The 12,537-nt window shown below is 35.8% G+C and overlaps 1 protein-coding gene across 3 annotated transcripts in view; it reads left to right on the top strand.

Moving 5' to 3' along the window:
- Positions 1 to 12,537, top strand: part of AFF4 (AF4/FMR2 family member 4) — a 96,826-nt gene that overhangs the window by 39,244 nt on the left and 45,045 nt on the right. For 2 of the 3 annotated variants that reach the window (XM_045488773.1, XM_045488756.1), the window contains exon 5: positions 1,839 to 1,925. The exons of the other annotated variant lie outside the window; for it this stretch is intronic. In XM_045488773.1, the coding sequence (XP_045344729.1) occupies positions 1,839 to 1,925 (87 nt within the window). The remainder of the gene's footprint in view (positions 1 to 1,838; positions 1,926 to 12,537) is intronic. 3 annotated transcript variants of the gene reach the window in all.

Genomic DNA, 12,537 nt, shown 5'->3' with positions numbered 1-12,537 from the left:
TTTCTCTTGCATCCTCAAAAATGCATGATATAATACCTGGAAGAATCTTAGATTTCTTATATTTAATTACTCTTTGATGTTACTGACCATTTATTATTCATTTTGTATATCCAGGGCTTGGCACCATGGCCTTGGGTTTAATAGGTGCTCTGACATTTAATGATGGAGTTACATAGATTTTCTGTTGAGAGTACTTTGGTATTTCAAGTGTAAAATGCACACTGAAAACCTAGAGTGCATGAGTTTCTGTTTCCTTTCCCTGTATGCAGTGTGTAAGGAACTTCTGGTCCTGACTGCCTTCATGTTTTCTTGATATTTGTAGTCCTCCTGTTTCTGGGAACTCCATCATGAACTTAAAGAAAAAACGTTTTAATCTAAAAATGATACATGTTTATTGTAAAATAAAAAAAGATTAATTCAAGGCTTACTAATTGAGCACCTGCCATTATCAAGCCCTTCGGATACAGTGGTGATAATAATGATGGTATTGCACCCTTTGAATTGATGTTCTAGAGTAGGATATTGGAAATAATCAACTATGTAATATTATTTGAGAACATGAAATGCATTGAAAAATAAAGCGTTGTAAGAAGATAAAGAGCAATTACAGTGCAGGTGGCTGTTTTATGAGGTTCAGGTAGTATAGACTGTATCACATGCCCATATCCCTTCCTCCTCCTGTCATTCTGTTGCCCACAGGTAGCCAGAGATTTTTTTTCATATATGAGCATTTACTAGCACATAGACTATGATTTGTATTTATCACTTAACGATATATTGTGGACATGATTTCATATCAGTAGTTAAAATTACTCATTTTACTGTCTGCTTGGTGTTCCATTGTATGACTGTCTGGTAATTATTTCTGTGCTGTTGGATATGTAGGTTGTTTCCATTTTTTAAGCATAGGCCCCTTGAACATGTATTTTTACCTAACTATGTGGGTATAGCTACAGAGTAAATTCCTAAAAATTGTACCACTTTTAATTTATTGTATTTTCTCAGTCTATCTGATGGCTTACTTTGAGCTATATGCCAGAAATAAAACACTCCCTCCTTATTCTAAATCTGATTATCTCTCTTTCCCCTGCTCTTCTAACATATACATTGTGATCTTATCCAAATCTCCACTTGAACATAGTTGGCATATGATTAAACAGAAGGCATTGAACGAAATCATACTTATGGCCTTGCTTGTCTGTCTTCCTTTTCATGTGCTTTTGATATCTCTCTTCTGATTTCCTCCACCTGACCAAAACTTCCTATCAGTTAATAGGTTCTGCAGCCACACTTCCTAGGGTGCAACTGTGTGTCCATTACTTACTACGTGTGTGACTTTTAATGGACAATTTCTGTGCTTCAATTTCATCCTACGCAGAGTCAGGGTAATAACAGTATCTACCTCCTAATATCATTGTGAGTACTAAATGAGGAACAGACAGGTAAAACAGCACAGTAGGTGGCCCATTACAGGCACACAGTGTTACCTCCTTTTCTTATTATTACCCCGTCACAGCTCTCACAGCCGGCTCTTCCTCAGTAGCATTGTACTGTGTGCCTTGTGTTTGATCACAGGCTGATTTCTGTGACATTTCACAGGTTTCGGCATCCTAACTCCAAGCTTCTTGAAGCCAGGGAGTGTATATTATTTATCTTACTGTTTCCTGCCCCCATAGTGCTTTGCACACAATTGTGCTTAATTAATACTTACCGATCAAATATGTATACTTTTGGAGGAGCTACCATGAAACCAGCATTTATAATATAAATCTGGTTTTTAGCTATGTAACTTTTATCCTTGAACTGGTTGAAAACAAACTGTAATAATTACATTTCAGGAGATGACGCATTCATGGCCTCCCCCTCTAACGGCTATTCATACACCATGCAAAACAGAACCTTCCAAATTTCCTTTTCCAACTAAGGTAAGTAAATAACATGTGTCTTTGATTCTGTTAGAAAACTCTCAATGGCTTCACTAAAATCATATGAATTCAAAATTGTCTTGCCATTCCCATTCTAGTGGGAGACAGACAATAAATAAGTGAATAAATACATAAGTTCAGATAGTGATAATTGCTATGAAGAAAATAAAACAAGATAACGGAATCAAGAGCGACTTGGATTAAGAAGTTCTTGAAAAAGCTTGGAGGCAATTGGGAAGAGAATTAAAAGGCATCAAAGTTTGTTGGAAACTGTTATGGTATTCTAAGCTGCAGGCGTTAAGGCTTCTCAGACTGTCTGAGGAACTCCTTTCCAAATTGGACGCAGCAACTGTAAATATGTGCTATGAATGGAGGTTCCTCAGACAACAGTTCCAAGCTCATCTACAATCAGCAGATATGCTTTTTTTTTTTTTTTTACATTAATTTATATTTACACGAACAATAAAAGATTATATTTTCCTTGTGGAAGTTTGATCAGGACCCCTGATAATAGCTTTCCCCAATTTTGCCTCCTCCATCTTACCAGAGCTACTTTCTTACATACCTTTGCAAGTCTTTTCATATGCATTTACCTACATATATATGTGATCATTACATGTAAGCACTTTCTCATGTACTTTATTTCTGCACCAGTTTATTGTTCTATATTTTTAATCAGCAACAGGTCTGAAAGACCTTTCCATGTTATTAGGTATCTTTATTGTATACTGATAATATATTACATATAGAGGTATTTTACTTTTATTTGTATCCATGGTATAAATGTATCTTAGTTGAATTATTTTACTTTGATATCTAAGTTGTTGCCAAGTTTTCATTTCTATAAACATTGCTTTAGTGGGTATCTTTTTCATGCCTTCTTGTGTGCATGAGGTTTTTTTTTGGGTGAAAAGTAAGAAGTAGAATTATTGATTATATATTTAATATATATTCTTAAATTCCCTCCATATCAGTTGTACCAGTCAGTACTCTCACTTGTATTCCCTATTATTCCTCACATGCACATCACCATTTGTTATTTTAAGCACCAGTCTTTTGAGTGCAAGATGGTATTCCGTTTCCAAGATTACTCATGGGGTCCATCTCTTTACACATTTGTCATTCATGTGATTTCTGTGTGGATGAATTTACCTGTTTCCTCTGCTCTTTGGCTTGCATCCTTCACTTAAAACATTTTAGGAGGATTTCTTTTTGTGTTTATTGTTTTGTGAATTCTGGGTTTAATAATTTCTTCTATATGCTGTAAATGTATCTCCCAGTTAGAGTCTTTTTAAGTATTGTGGTCCAGAAGATGTTAATTTTGATGAATATGTAGAATTTTCTCTTTCACGAAGCTTTTATTTTTTAATGTCTTATTAAAGAAGCTTTCTCCTTTCCCGGGATCATAAGCACACCCTCATTTTTTATTTTAACGTAATTGCAGTTTTGAATAATTAGAACATTTCCATCACTGCCAAGTCCCCTCACGTTTCTTTGCAATCTGCTTCACCCCCACCACTGGCCCTCACAATTACTGATATGTTTCATGTCGCTACAGATAAGTTTTGCTTTTTCTAGAATTTCACATAAATGGAAGCCATGCAGTGTGTATTTCTTTTGCATATATGTTTGCCTTCTTTTGTTCAGCATGTATTTTTGGAATTTGTCCATGTTCATGAACATATCAGTAATTTGTTCTTTTTTATCCCTGAGTTTCTTTTTATTTGTGTTGTATGAAAATACCAGAATTTGTGTATCCATTTACCTGTTGATGAACATTTGGGTCTTTTCCAGATTTGTACTATTAAGAATAGAGTATCTATAAATAATGACTTACAAGTTTTTGTGTGGACTTAAGTTTTCTCTTTTCTAGGGTAAATACTGGGATATATGGTAAAAAGTCAAATTGCTGAGTCATATGCTGAGTTCATATTAAGTTGATACTAACCTAATATTTTCCAAGGTGATTGTATCACGCTTTTACTTCACCCCACTCGCATCCCTCAGTAGTATATGATAGTTTGATTTGTTCTGCATCCTTGTGTGCATTTGGTATTGTCTGTTGAGTTTTAGCCATTTTACTGGGCACGCAGAGGTATCTCCTACTAGTTTTAGTTTGTAATTTCCCTGATGACTAATGATGTTGAACCTCTTTTTATGAGCTTATTGACTATTCTTTTGGAAGTGCCAGTTCAAATCTTTTGCCATGGGGGTGGGGGTGTGTGTGTGGGGGTGGTGGTGGCCCAGCTAGGTAGGGAGTGTTATTTGTAGTTTTCTTTAATGTCTGTATTTGATTTTGGTATCTGGGAGTGCTGGCTCTTTAAAAGGAACAGGGAAAAGTTCTCTTCATCTTTATATTCTGAACTGGTTTGTGGAATTTAGTATTAATTCTTCCTTGAATGTTTTAATATACTTCAACAGCGATGCCATCTGGGCCCATAGTGATCTTTATTGGAAGGTATTAAATTATAATTTCAAAATTTTTATTAGATGTAAGAGCTATTCAGATGTTCTGTTCCTTGTGTCAATTTTATAATTTCCATTTCCTCTAAGTACTCAAATTTGTTGACATAGAGTTATTTGTAAATAATATAAATATTCTTTTAATGCCTCTAGGATATCTAGTGGTCATTTTTTCCCTTTATTGATGATTTGCATTTTCTCTCTTTTTTTCATTTTCCTTGATTAGACTAGCTAGGTTTATGAGTTTTACTGATCATTTCCAAGAACTATAGTTTACTTTTTTCAGTTTTCTATTTCTTTGTTTATTCCTTGTCTTCATTCTACTTATTGTGAGTTTCAATTACTTTTTTTTTTTTTTTTTAAACGTTTATTTATTTTTGGGGGGACAGAGAGAGACAGAGCATGAACGGGGGAGGGGCAGAGAGAGAGGGAGACACAGAATCAGAAGCAGGCTCCAGGCTCTGAGCCATCAGCCCAGAGCCCGACGCGGGGCTCGAACTCACGGACCGCGAGATCGTGACCTGGCTGAAGTCGGACGCTTAACCGACTGCGCCACCCAGGCGCCCCAAGTTTCATTTACTTTTAACTTCTTTTTTTAATTTTATTTTCTTTTTTAATTTAAATTACAGTTAGGTAACATACAGGGCAATACTGGTTCCAGGAGTACTTTTTTTTTAACTTTTTCAGATGAAGGCCTAGATAGTAGATTGTAAAACCTTTCTTGTCTTCTCTAAAACTACAGTTTACCTCTGAGCCCTACTTTAGGTGTATCTCACAAATTGTGTTATATTGTTTGTATTATCATTCATTGCATAATATTTCTTTATTCCTGTGTGACTTCTTCCTTGATCCATGGGTTATTTAGAAGCATGTGGTTTTATTTTCAAATATTTGAGGATTTTCCACATACCCTTTGTTACTAATTTTCTAATTTATTTATGTTCTTGTTAGAGAATTTATGCTATATAATACCAATTTTTAAAAATTTATTAAATGTTTTATGGCCATTATATGATCTTTCTTGGTGACCATTATGTATACTATATAGAATATGTTCTGTATATATCAGATCAAGTTAGTTGAGAGTGATTAGTTGTCTACATTTTTACTCACTTTCTATTCTATCAAGTAATGAAAGGAGAGTGTTGACATCTGCACCTGTATTTATGGATTTTTCTGTTTCCTTTTTGAGTTTTATCCATTTTGGGTTCATGTGTTTTGAAGCTTTGTTTATTAGGTATGTACACATTTAGGATGGCTATATCTTTCTGATAATTTGATCCCCCCCCCCTTTTTTTTTTCCATCATGAGGTGTTAGTTTTTATATCTGGTATTAATACTTGTTCTGAAGTCTACTTTATCTGAGATTCATATAGCCATTCATGCTTTCTTTTAATTTACTATTGACAAGGTTTAACATTTTCTATTCTTTTATTTTTAATCTATTGGTGGCTTCATATTTAAATGACTTTCTTAAATGTTTATTTTGAGAGAGAGTGCGTGAACACACAGGTGTGTATGTGCAGGGGAGGGGCAGAGAGAGAGAGAGAAAGAGGGAGAAAGAATCCCAGGCGGGCTCTGTGCTGATAGCAGTGTAAGGCTCCATCTCCTGAATCGTGAGATTATGACCTGAGCTGAAATCAAGAGTCGGATGCTTGACTGACTGAGCTACCCAGGCGCCCCTGAAGTGAGTTTCTTATAGTCAGCATATAATTTTGGGTCTTGGTTTTTTAGTTTGCCGGTCTCTAGCATTTAATCTTGGAGTGTTTAAACCATTTCCTTTTAATGTAGTAATTGATATTGATATTGTAGGGTTTTTTGTTTTTTGTTTTTTGTTTTTATGGTAGGGTTTAAATGTACCTGACAATGTTAAATGTACTATTTGCTATTTGTTTTCCATTTGTCCCAACAATTCTTTCTTTGTTCTTTTTTTGAGGTTCTTTTGGATTGAATAATTATTTTTAATATTCTATCTTGAATTATTTAATAGGTATACTTTTTTTTAATTGTAAAATTAAAGCTTGAGTTTATCAAAAGACTTTGAACTTAATTTCATAGTTCTGGCTTATGAATGCAAGTCCATTCATAATTTTTTTTTAGGTGACAGTTTTATTAAGGTACATAACATACATACCATACAGTTAATTCATTTAAAACATACATTTAACTGGTTTTTAGTATATTCATAGTTATGTAACTATAACCACAATTATTTTAGAACATTTTCATCACCACCAAAAGAAACCCTATACTACTTAGCAGTTACCCTTCTGTATCCTCCAGTCTCATACCCTAACCCCAAAGCAGTCACTACTCTACATTATTTCTCTATTCATTTGCCTCTTCTACACATTTCATATAAATTGAAGTATACAATATGTGGTCTTTTATGACCAGATATTTTTATATCTGGCATGATTTGTTTATGTTATATATCATTATTTTGTTCCATTTTATGGCTAAATGTATATTTCATTTTATGGATATATCACATTTTGTTTATCTTTTTATCAGTTGTTTGGCATTTGGGTTGTTTTCATATTTTGGCTATTATGAAAATTGCTGCTGTAAACGTGAGTGTAGAAATGCTTGTGTGGACATATGTTTTCAGTTGTTTTCACTTGGTTTTTATATACCTAGGAGTAGAATTGCTGGGTTATATTGTAACCGTGTTTAATCTTTTGAGGAACTACCTCATGTTTTTCCAAAGTGGTTGCTACATTTTATATTTCCACCAGCAGTGTATGAGCCTTACAGTTTCTTCAAATCCTGGCCAAGTTGTTATTACCCTTCTAGCTATTTTAAGTGGGTGTGAAGTGGTTTGTCCTTGTGGTTTTGATATTAATTTCCCTGATGGCTAGTGATGTTGAGAATCTTTTTATGGGCTTCTAGGGCCTTTGTGTATCTTATCTGGAGAGATATCTGTTAGATATTTTGCTGATTTTTAATGTTTATTTATTTTTGAGAGAAAGAGTGCAAGTGGAGGAGGTGCAGAGAGAGACAGAGACACAGAATCTGAAGCAGGCTCCAGGCTCTGAGCTGTCAGCACAGAGCACAATGCAGGGCTCGAACTCTTGAACTGTGAGATCATGACCTGAGTGAAGTTGGACTCTTAACCGACTGACCCACCCAGGTGTCCCATATTTTGCTGATTTTTAAATTGGGTTGTCTTTTTATTATTCATCGGAGTTTTTTCTATATCTTAGAGTGTAGTCCCTTGTCAGATGTATGATTTGCAAAAATGTTCTCCCATTCTGTGGGTTGTCTTTTTTGCTATCTTGATGGTGTTTTTTAAAGCCCAAAAATCTTTTAATTTTGATGAAGTCCAGTTTATCTTTTGTTGTTGTTTTTGTTTGTGTTTTTGATGTCATATCTAAGAAACCAGTGCACAGTTCAAAGTAATGAAGAGTGACATCTGTATTTTCTTACATGAATTTATAGTTTTACCTCATATTTAGGTTTTTGATCATTTCTAGTTAATTTTTATATTTGGTGTGAGATAAGTGTCCCAACTTCATTATTTTGCATGTGCGTATCCAGTTGTCCCTGCACCATTTGTTGAGAAGACTGTTCTTTGCCCATTGAATCACGTTGGCACCCTATGGAAAATAAATTGACCATAAATGTGAGGGATTTTTGTGTGCTCTTGTGTTCTTTTTCACTGATCTGTCTGTTCTTATGGCAGTGTCACACTGTCTTGATTACTATAGTTGTGTAGTAAATTTTGAAATCAGGGAAGTGTGAGTTCTCTAGACCTGTGTATATATGTGTGTGTGTGGTTGCTCAAGGGCTTACAACATCATACACAATTATTTTAAAACAGTATGTCATTTCACATACGGGTTAGTTGCCTTGCAACAGTTTAACTTCATTTCCCTCTTTTTTATTCTTTCTGCTTTTATAATACATGTTGCTTAGCTATATGTTATAAACTTCACAGTACATTATTATTTTTTACATTTTATTTTTATTTTTTTTTTCAACGTTTATTTTTTGGGGACAGAGAGAGACAGAGCATGAACGGGGGAGGGGCAGAGAAAGAGGGAGACACAGAATCGGAAACAGGCTCCAGGCTCTGAGCCATCAGCCCAGAGCCCGACGCGGGGCTCGAACTCACGGACCGCGAGATCGTGACCTGGCTGAAGTCGGACGCTTAACCGACTGCGCCACCCAGGCGCCCCTATTTCTTACATTTTAAATAGCTGAGTATGTTAAATGACTTTTTTAAGGATTAACGATATCAATATACAGCACATATTTTAAATTTAAATTTGATATTTTGACTTACATGTAAACCTGTGAAACCATCATCATAGTACAGTTAATAAATCAGTTACCCTCAAATGTTTCTCTTTAAATTTTTTTAATTTTAATTTTAGTTTATTTATTTGTTTAATAAATGTTTATATTTATTTTTGAAAGAGGGAGTACACAAGCAGGGGAGGGACAGAGTGAGAGAGGGAGACACAGAATCCGAAGCTGGCTCCAAGCTCCAAGCTTTCAACACAAGAGTCTGACGCGGGGCTTGAACCCACGAGCCATGAGATCACGACCTGAGACAAAGTGGGATGCTCAACTGACTGAGCCACCCACCCACCCTTAATTTTTTTTTTTAATTCCAGTATAATTAACATAGGATTATATTAGTTTCAGACGTACCATATAGTAATTCAACAATTCTTTACATTACTCAGTGCTCATTATGATAAGTCTACTCTTTTTTTTTTTTTTTTTTTTTTAATTTTTTTTTTTTTTTTCAACGTTTATTTATTTTTGGGACAGAGAGAGACAGAGCATGAACGGGGGAGGGGCAGAGAGAGAGGGAGACACAGAATCGGAAACAGGCTCCAGGCCCTGAGCCATCAGCCCAGAGCCCGACGCGGGGCTCGAACTCACGGACCGCGAGATCGTGACCTGGCTGAAGTCGGACGCTTAACCGACTGCGCCACCCAGGCGCCCCGATAAGTCTACTCTTAATCCCTTTCACCTATTTCACCCATCCTCCTACCCATCCCACCTCTAGTAAGTATCTGTTCTCCATATTTAAGAGTCTGGGTTTTTTTTGTCTGTCCCTTCTTTGTTCATTTGTTTTCTTAAATTACAAATATGAGTGAAATCATATGGTATTTTATCTTTCTCTGACTGACTTTATTACCATTATACTCTCTAGATCCAGCCATGTTGTTCACATGGCAAGATTTCATTCTTTTTTATGGCTGTGTAATATTCCATTGTATGTATATACCATCTGTTCTTTATCCATTCATCTATTGATGGATATTTGGGCCGCTTCCATGATTTGGCTGTTGGAAGTAATGCTGCAGTATACATAGGGGTGTGTGTATCTTTTTGAATTAATGTTTTTGTACTCTTTGGGTAAATACCCAGTAGTGTGATTACTGAATCGTAGGGTAGTTCTTTTTTTAATTTTTTGAGGAACCTTCATATTCTTCCCACAGTCGCTGCACCAGTTTGCATTCCCACCAACAGTACACAAGAGTTCCCTTTTCTCCATATCCTCACCATGTGTTTCTTGTGTTTTTCACTACCACCCCTGGGACTGGCTCCTGTCTACCCCAGGCATGCACACACATGGCGGCAGCTCAGTCTGGAGAAAGTCTTTTGAAACCTCCGATTTTTAGCTCCTAAGGCTATTTGCAAAGTAAAACTGGTGCTCTCTGTATTTCTCTTTCCCCAGTCCCTAGTCTGGAGAGGTTTTTCTCTTGTCCTAACAGTACTGCAATCCACAGCTTCTCTTTCTCTCCCTTTTTTCTCTCCACTCAGGGGGATCCCTCCCCTCCATGCCCACGTTGTTTTATCTCCCCCATTTCGCATATACGCACATCTGTCCTGCCAAGCTGTCTCCATCTACCTGTGGAGATTTTTCTGTCACTCCACAGACTGATTTCGTGGGTGTTCCAAGTGTTCTGACCTCAGTACTGCTGTGTTTGAGGGGTGAGGGCAATCCTGGTCCCCCTCATTCTCTGCCATCTTAACTCTTGTGTTTTGGATTTTAGCCATTCTGACAGGTGTGAGATGATATCTCATTGTGGTTTTGGTTTGCATTTTACTGATGATGAATGATGTTGAGCATCTTTTCATGTGTCTGTGAGCTATCTGTATGTCTTCTTTGAAGAAATGTATGTTCTTGTCTTTTGTCCATTTTTTAATTGGATTATTTGCTTTTTGGTGTTGAGTTGTATAAGTTTTTTATATATTTTGGATACTAACCCCTTATTAGATATGTCATTTGCAGATATCTTCTCCCATTCAGTAGGTTGTCTTTTTGTTTTGTTGATTGCTTCCTCTGCTTTGCAGTTTTTTATTTTGATATAGTCCTAGTAGTTTATTTTTACTTTTGTTGCCCTTGCCTTAGGAGACATATCTAGAAAAATGTTGTGACTGACAGAGTCAGGGATATTAATGCCTGTGTTCTCTTCTTGGGTTTTTATGGTTTCAGGTCTCACATTTAGGGCTTTAATCCATTTTGAGTTTATTTAAAATACACAAAATTGGTGTGAAAGTGGTCCAATTTCATTCTTTTGCATGTAGCTGTCCAGTTTTGCCAGCACCATTTGTTGATGAGACTTTTTTCCCGTTGCATATTCTTGGATCCTTCATTGTAGATTAATTAGCCATATAATCATGGGTTTATTTCTGGGTTCTTTATTCTGTTCCATTGACCTATGTGCCTTTTTTTGTGCCAGTGCCACACTGTCTTGATTACTACAGCTTTGTAGTGTATCTTGAAACCTGGGGTTGTGATACCTCTATTTTGTTCTTTTTCAAGATTGTTGTGGCTGTTTGGGGTCTTCTGTAGTTCCATACAAATTTTAGGATTATTTGTTTTAGTTCTGTGAAAAATGCTATCAGTATTTTGATAGGGATTGCATTCAATTTGTAGATTGCTTTGGATAGTATGGATATTTTAACAGTATTTGTTCTCTGAATCCGTGATCATGGAATATCTTACCATTTGTTGGTGTTGTCTTTCCTCAGTGTTTTGTAGTTTTCAGAGTACATGTCTTTCATCTCCTTGGTTAAATTTATTCCTAGGTATTTTATTATTTTTGGTGCAACCGTAAATGGAATTGTTTTCTTAATTTCTCTTCCTGCAACTTTGTTATTAATGTATAGAAATACAACAGATTTCTGTGTATTGATTTTGTATCCTGTGATCTTACTGAATTCATTTATCAGATCTAGTAGTTTTTTTGGTGGAGTCTTAGGGTTTTCTGTATATCATGTCATCCTGCAAATGATGAAAGTTTTAATTCTTCCTTACCAATTTGGATATGTTTTATTTCTTTTTCTTGTCTGATTGCTGTGGCTAGGACTTCTAGTATTCTGTTGAATGAAAGTGGTGAGGGGGGACATCTCTGTCTTGTTCCTGATCTTAGGGGAAAAACTTTGTTTTTAAAAGTTACCATTGGGTATGGTAGCCAATTTGACAATAAATTTTATATTAAAAAAAATAATAAAGGACCACAACACAGGTTAAAAAAAAAACAAAACTTACCATTGAGGGTGATGTTAGCTGTGGGTTTTTCCTATATGGCCATTATGTTGAGGTATGCCCCCCCTTAAACCTGCTTTGTAGAAGATATTTTAACTGTGCTTTTTATTTCTTTTTTTAAATGTTTATTTCTTTATCTTGAGAGAGAGAGTGACCACAAGTGAGCGAGGGGCAGAGAGAGAGGGAAGGGATTGAATCCCAAGCAGGCTTCCCTCTGTCAGTGCAGAGTCCAACATGGGGCTTGATCTCATGAACCGTGAGATGATGACTTGAGCCAAAATCAAGAGTTGGACACTTAACTGATTGAGCCACCCAGGCACCCCTGCAGACGATTTTTTACCGTGAATGGATGTTGTACTTTGTCAGTTGCTTTTTCTGAATCTGTTGAAATGATCATATGGTTTTTATCCTTTGTTTCGTTGGTGCACCCCAAAGGTTTATTTATGATCCTTTACAATGTTCTCTTCCTTGTACTCTCTCTACCCTTCCCATCCCTAGCCAAACACTAATCTGATTTCTATCGCTATATATTAGTTTGCATTTTTGAGAATTGTACATCAATAGAATAATAATATATGTACTCTTTTTGGCTCTGGTTTTTTTTCAGCACAGTTATTTTGAGATTCATCCATA

Source organism: Leopardus geoffroyi, chromosome A1 (genome assembly GCF_018350155.1).
Source record: "Leopardus geoffroyi isolate Oge1 chromosome A1, O.geoffroyi_Oge1_pat1.0, whole genome shotgun sequence".
NCBI classification, from domain to species: Eukaryota; Metazoa; Chordata; class Mammalia; order Carnivora; family Felidae; genus Leopardus; species Leopardus geoffroyi.
Note: the sequence above shows the minus strand (reverse complement) of the source record. Positions and strands in the feature narration are given on the sequence as shown.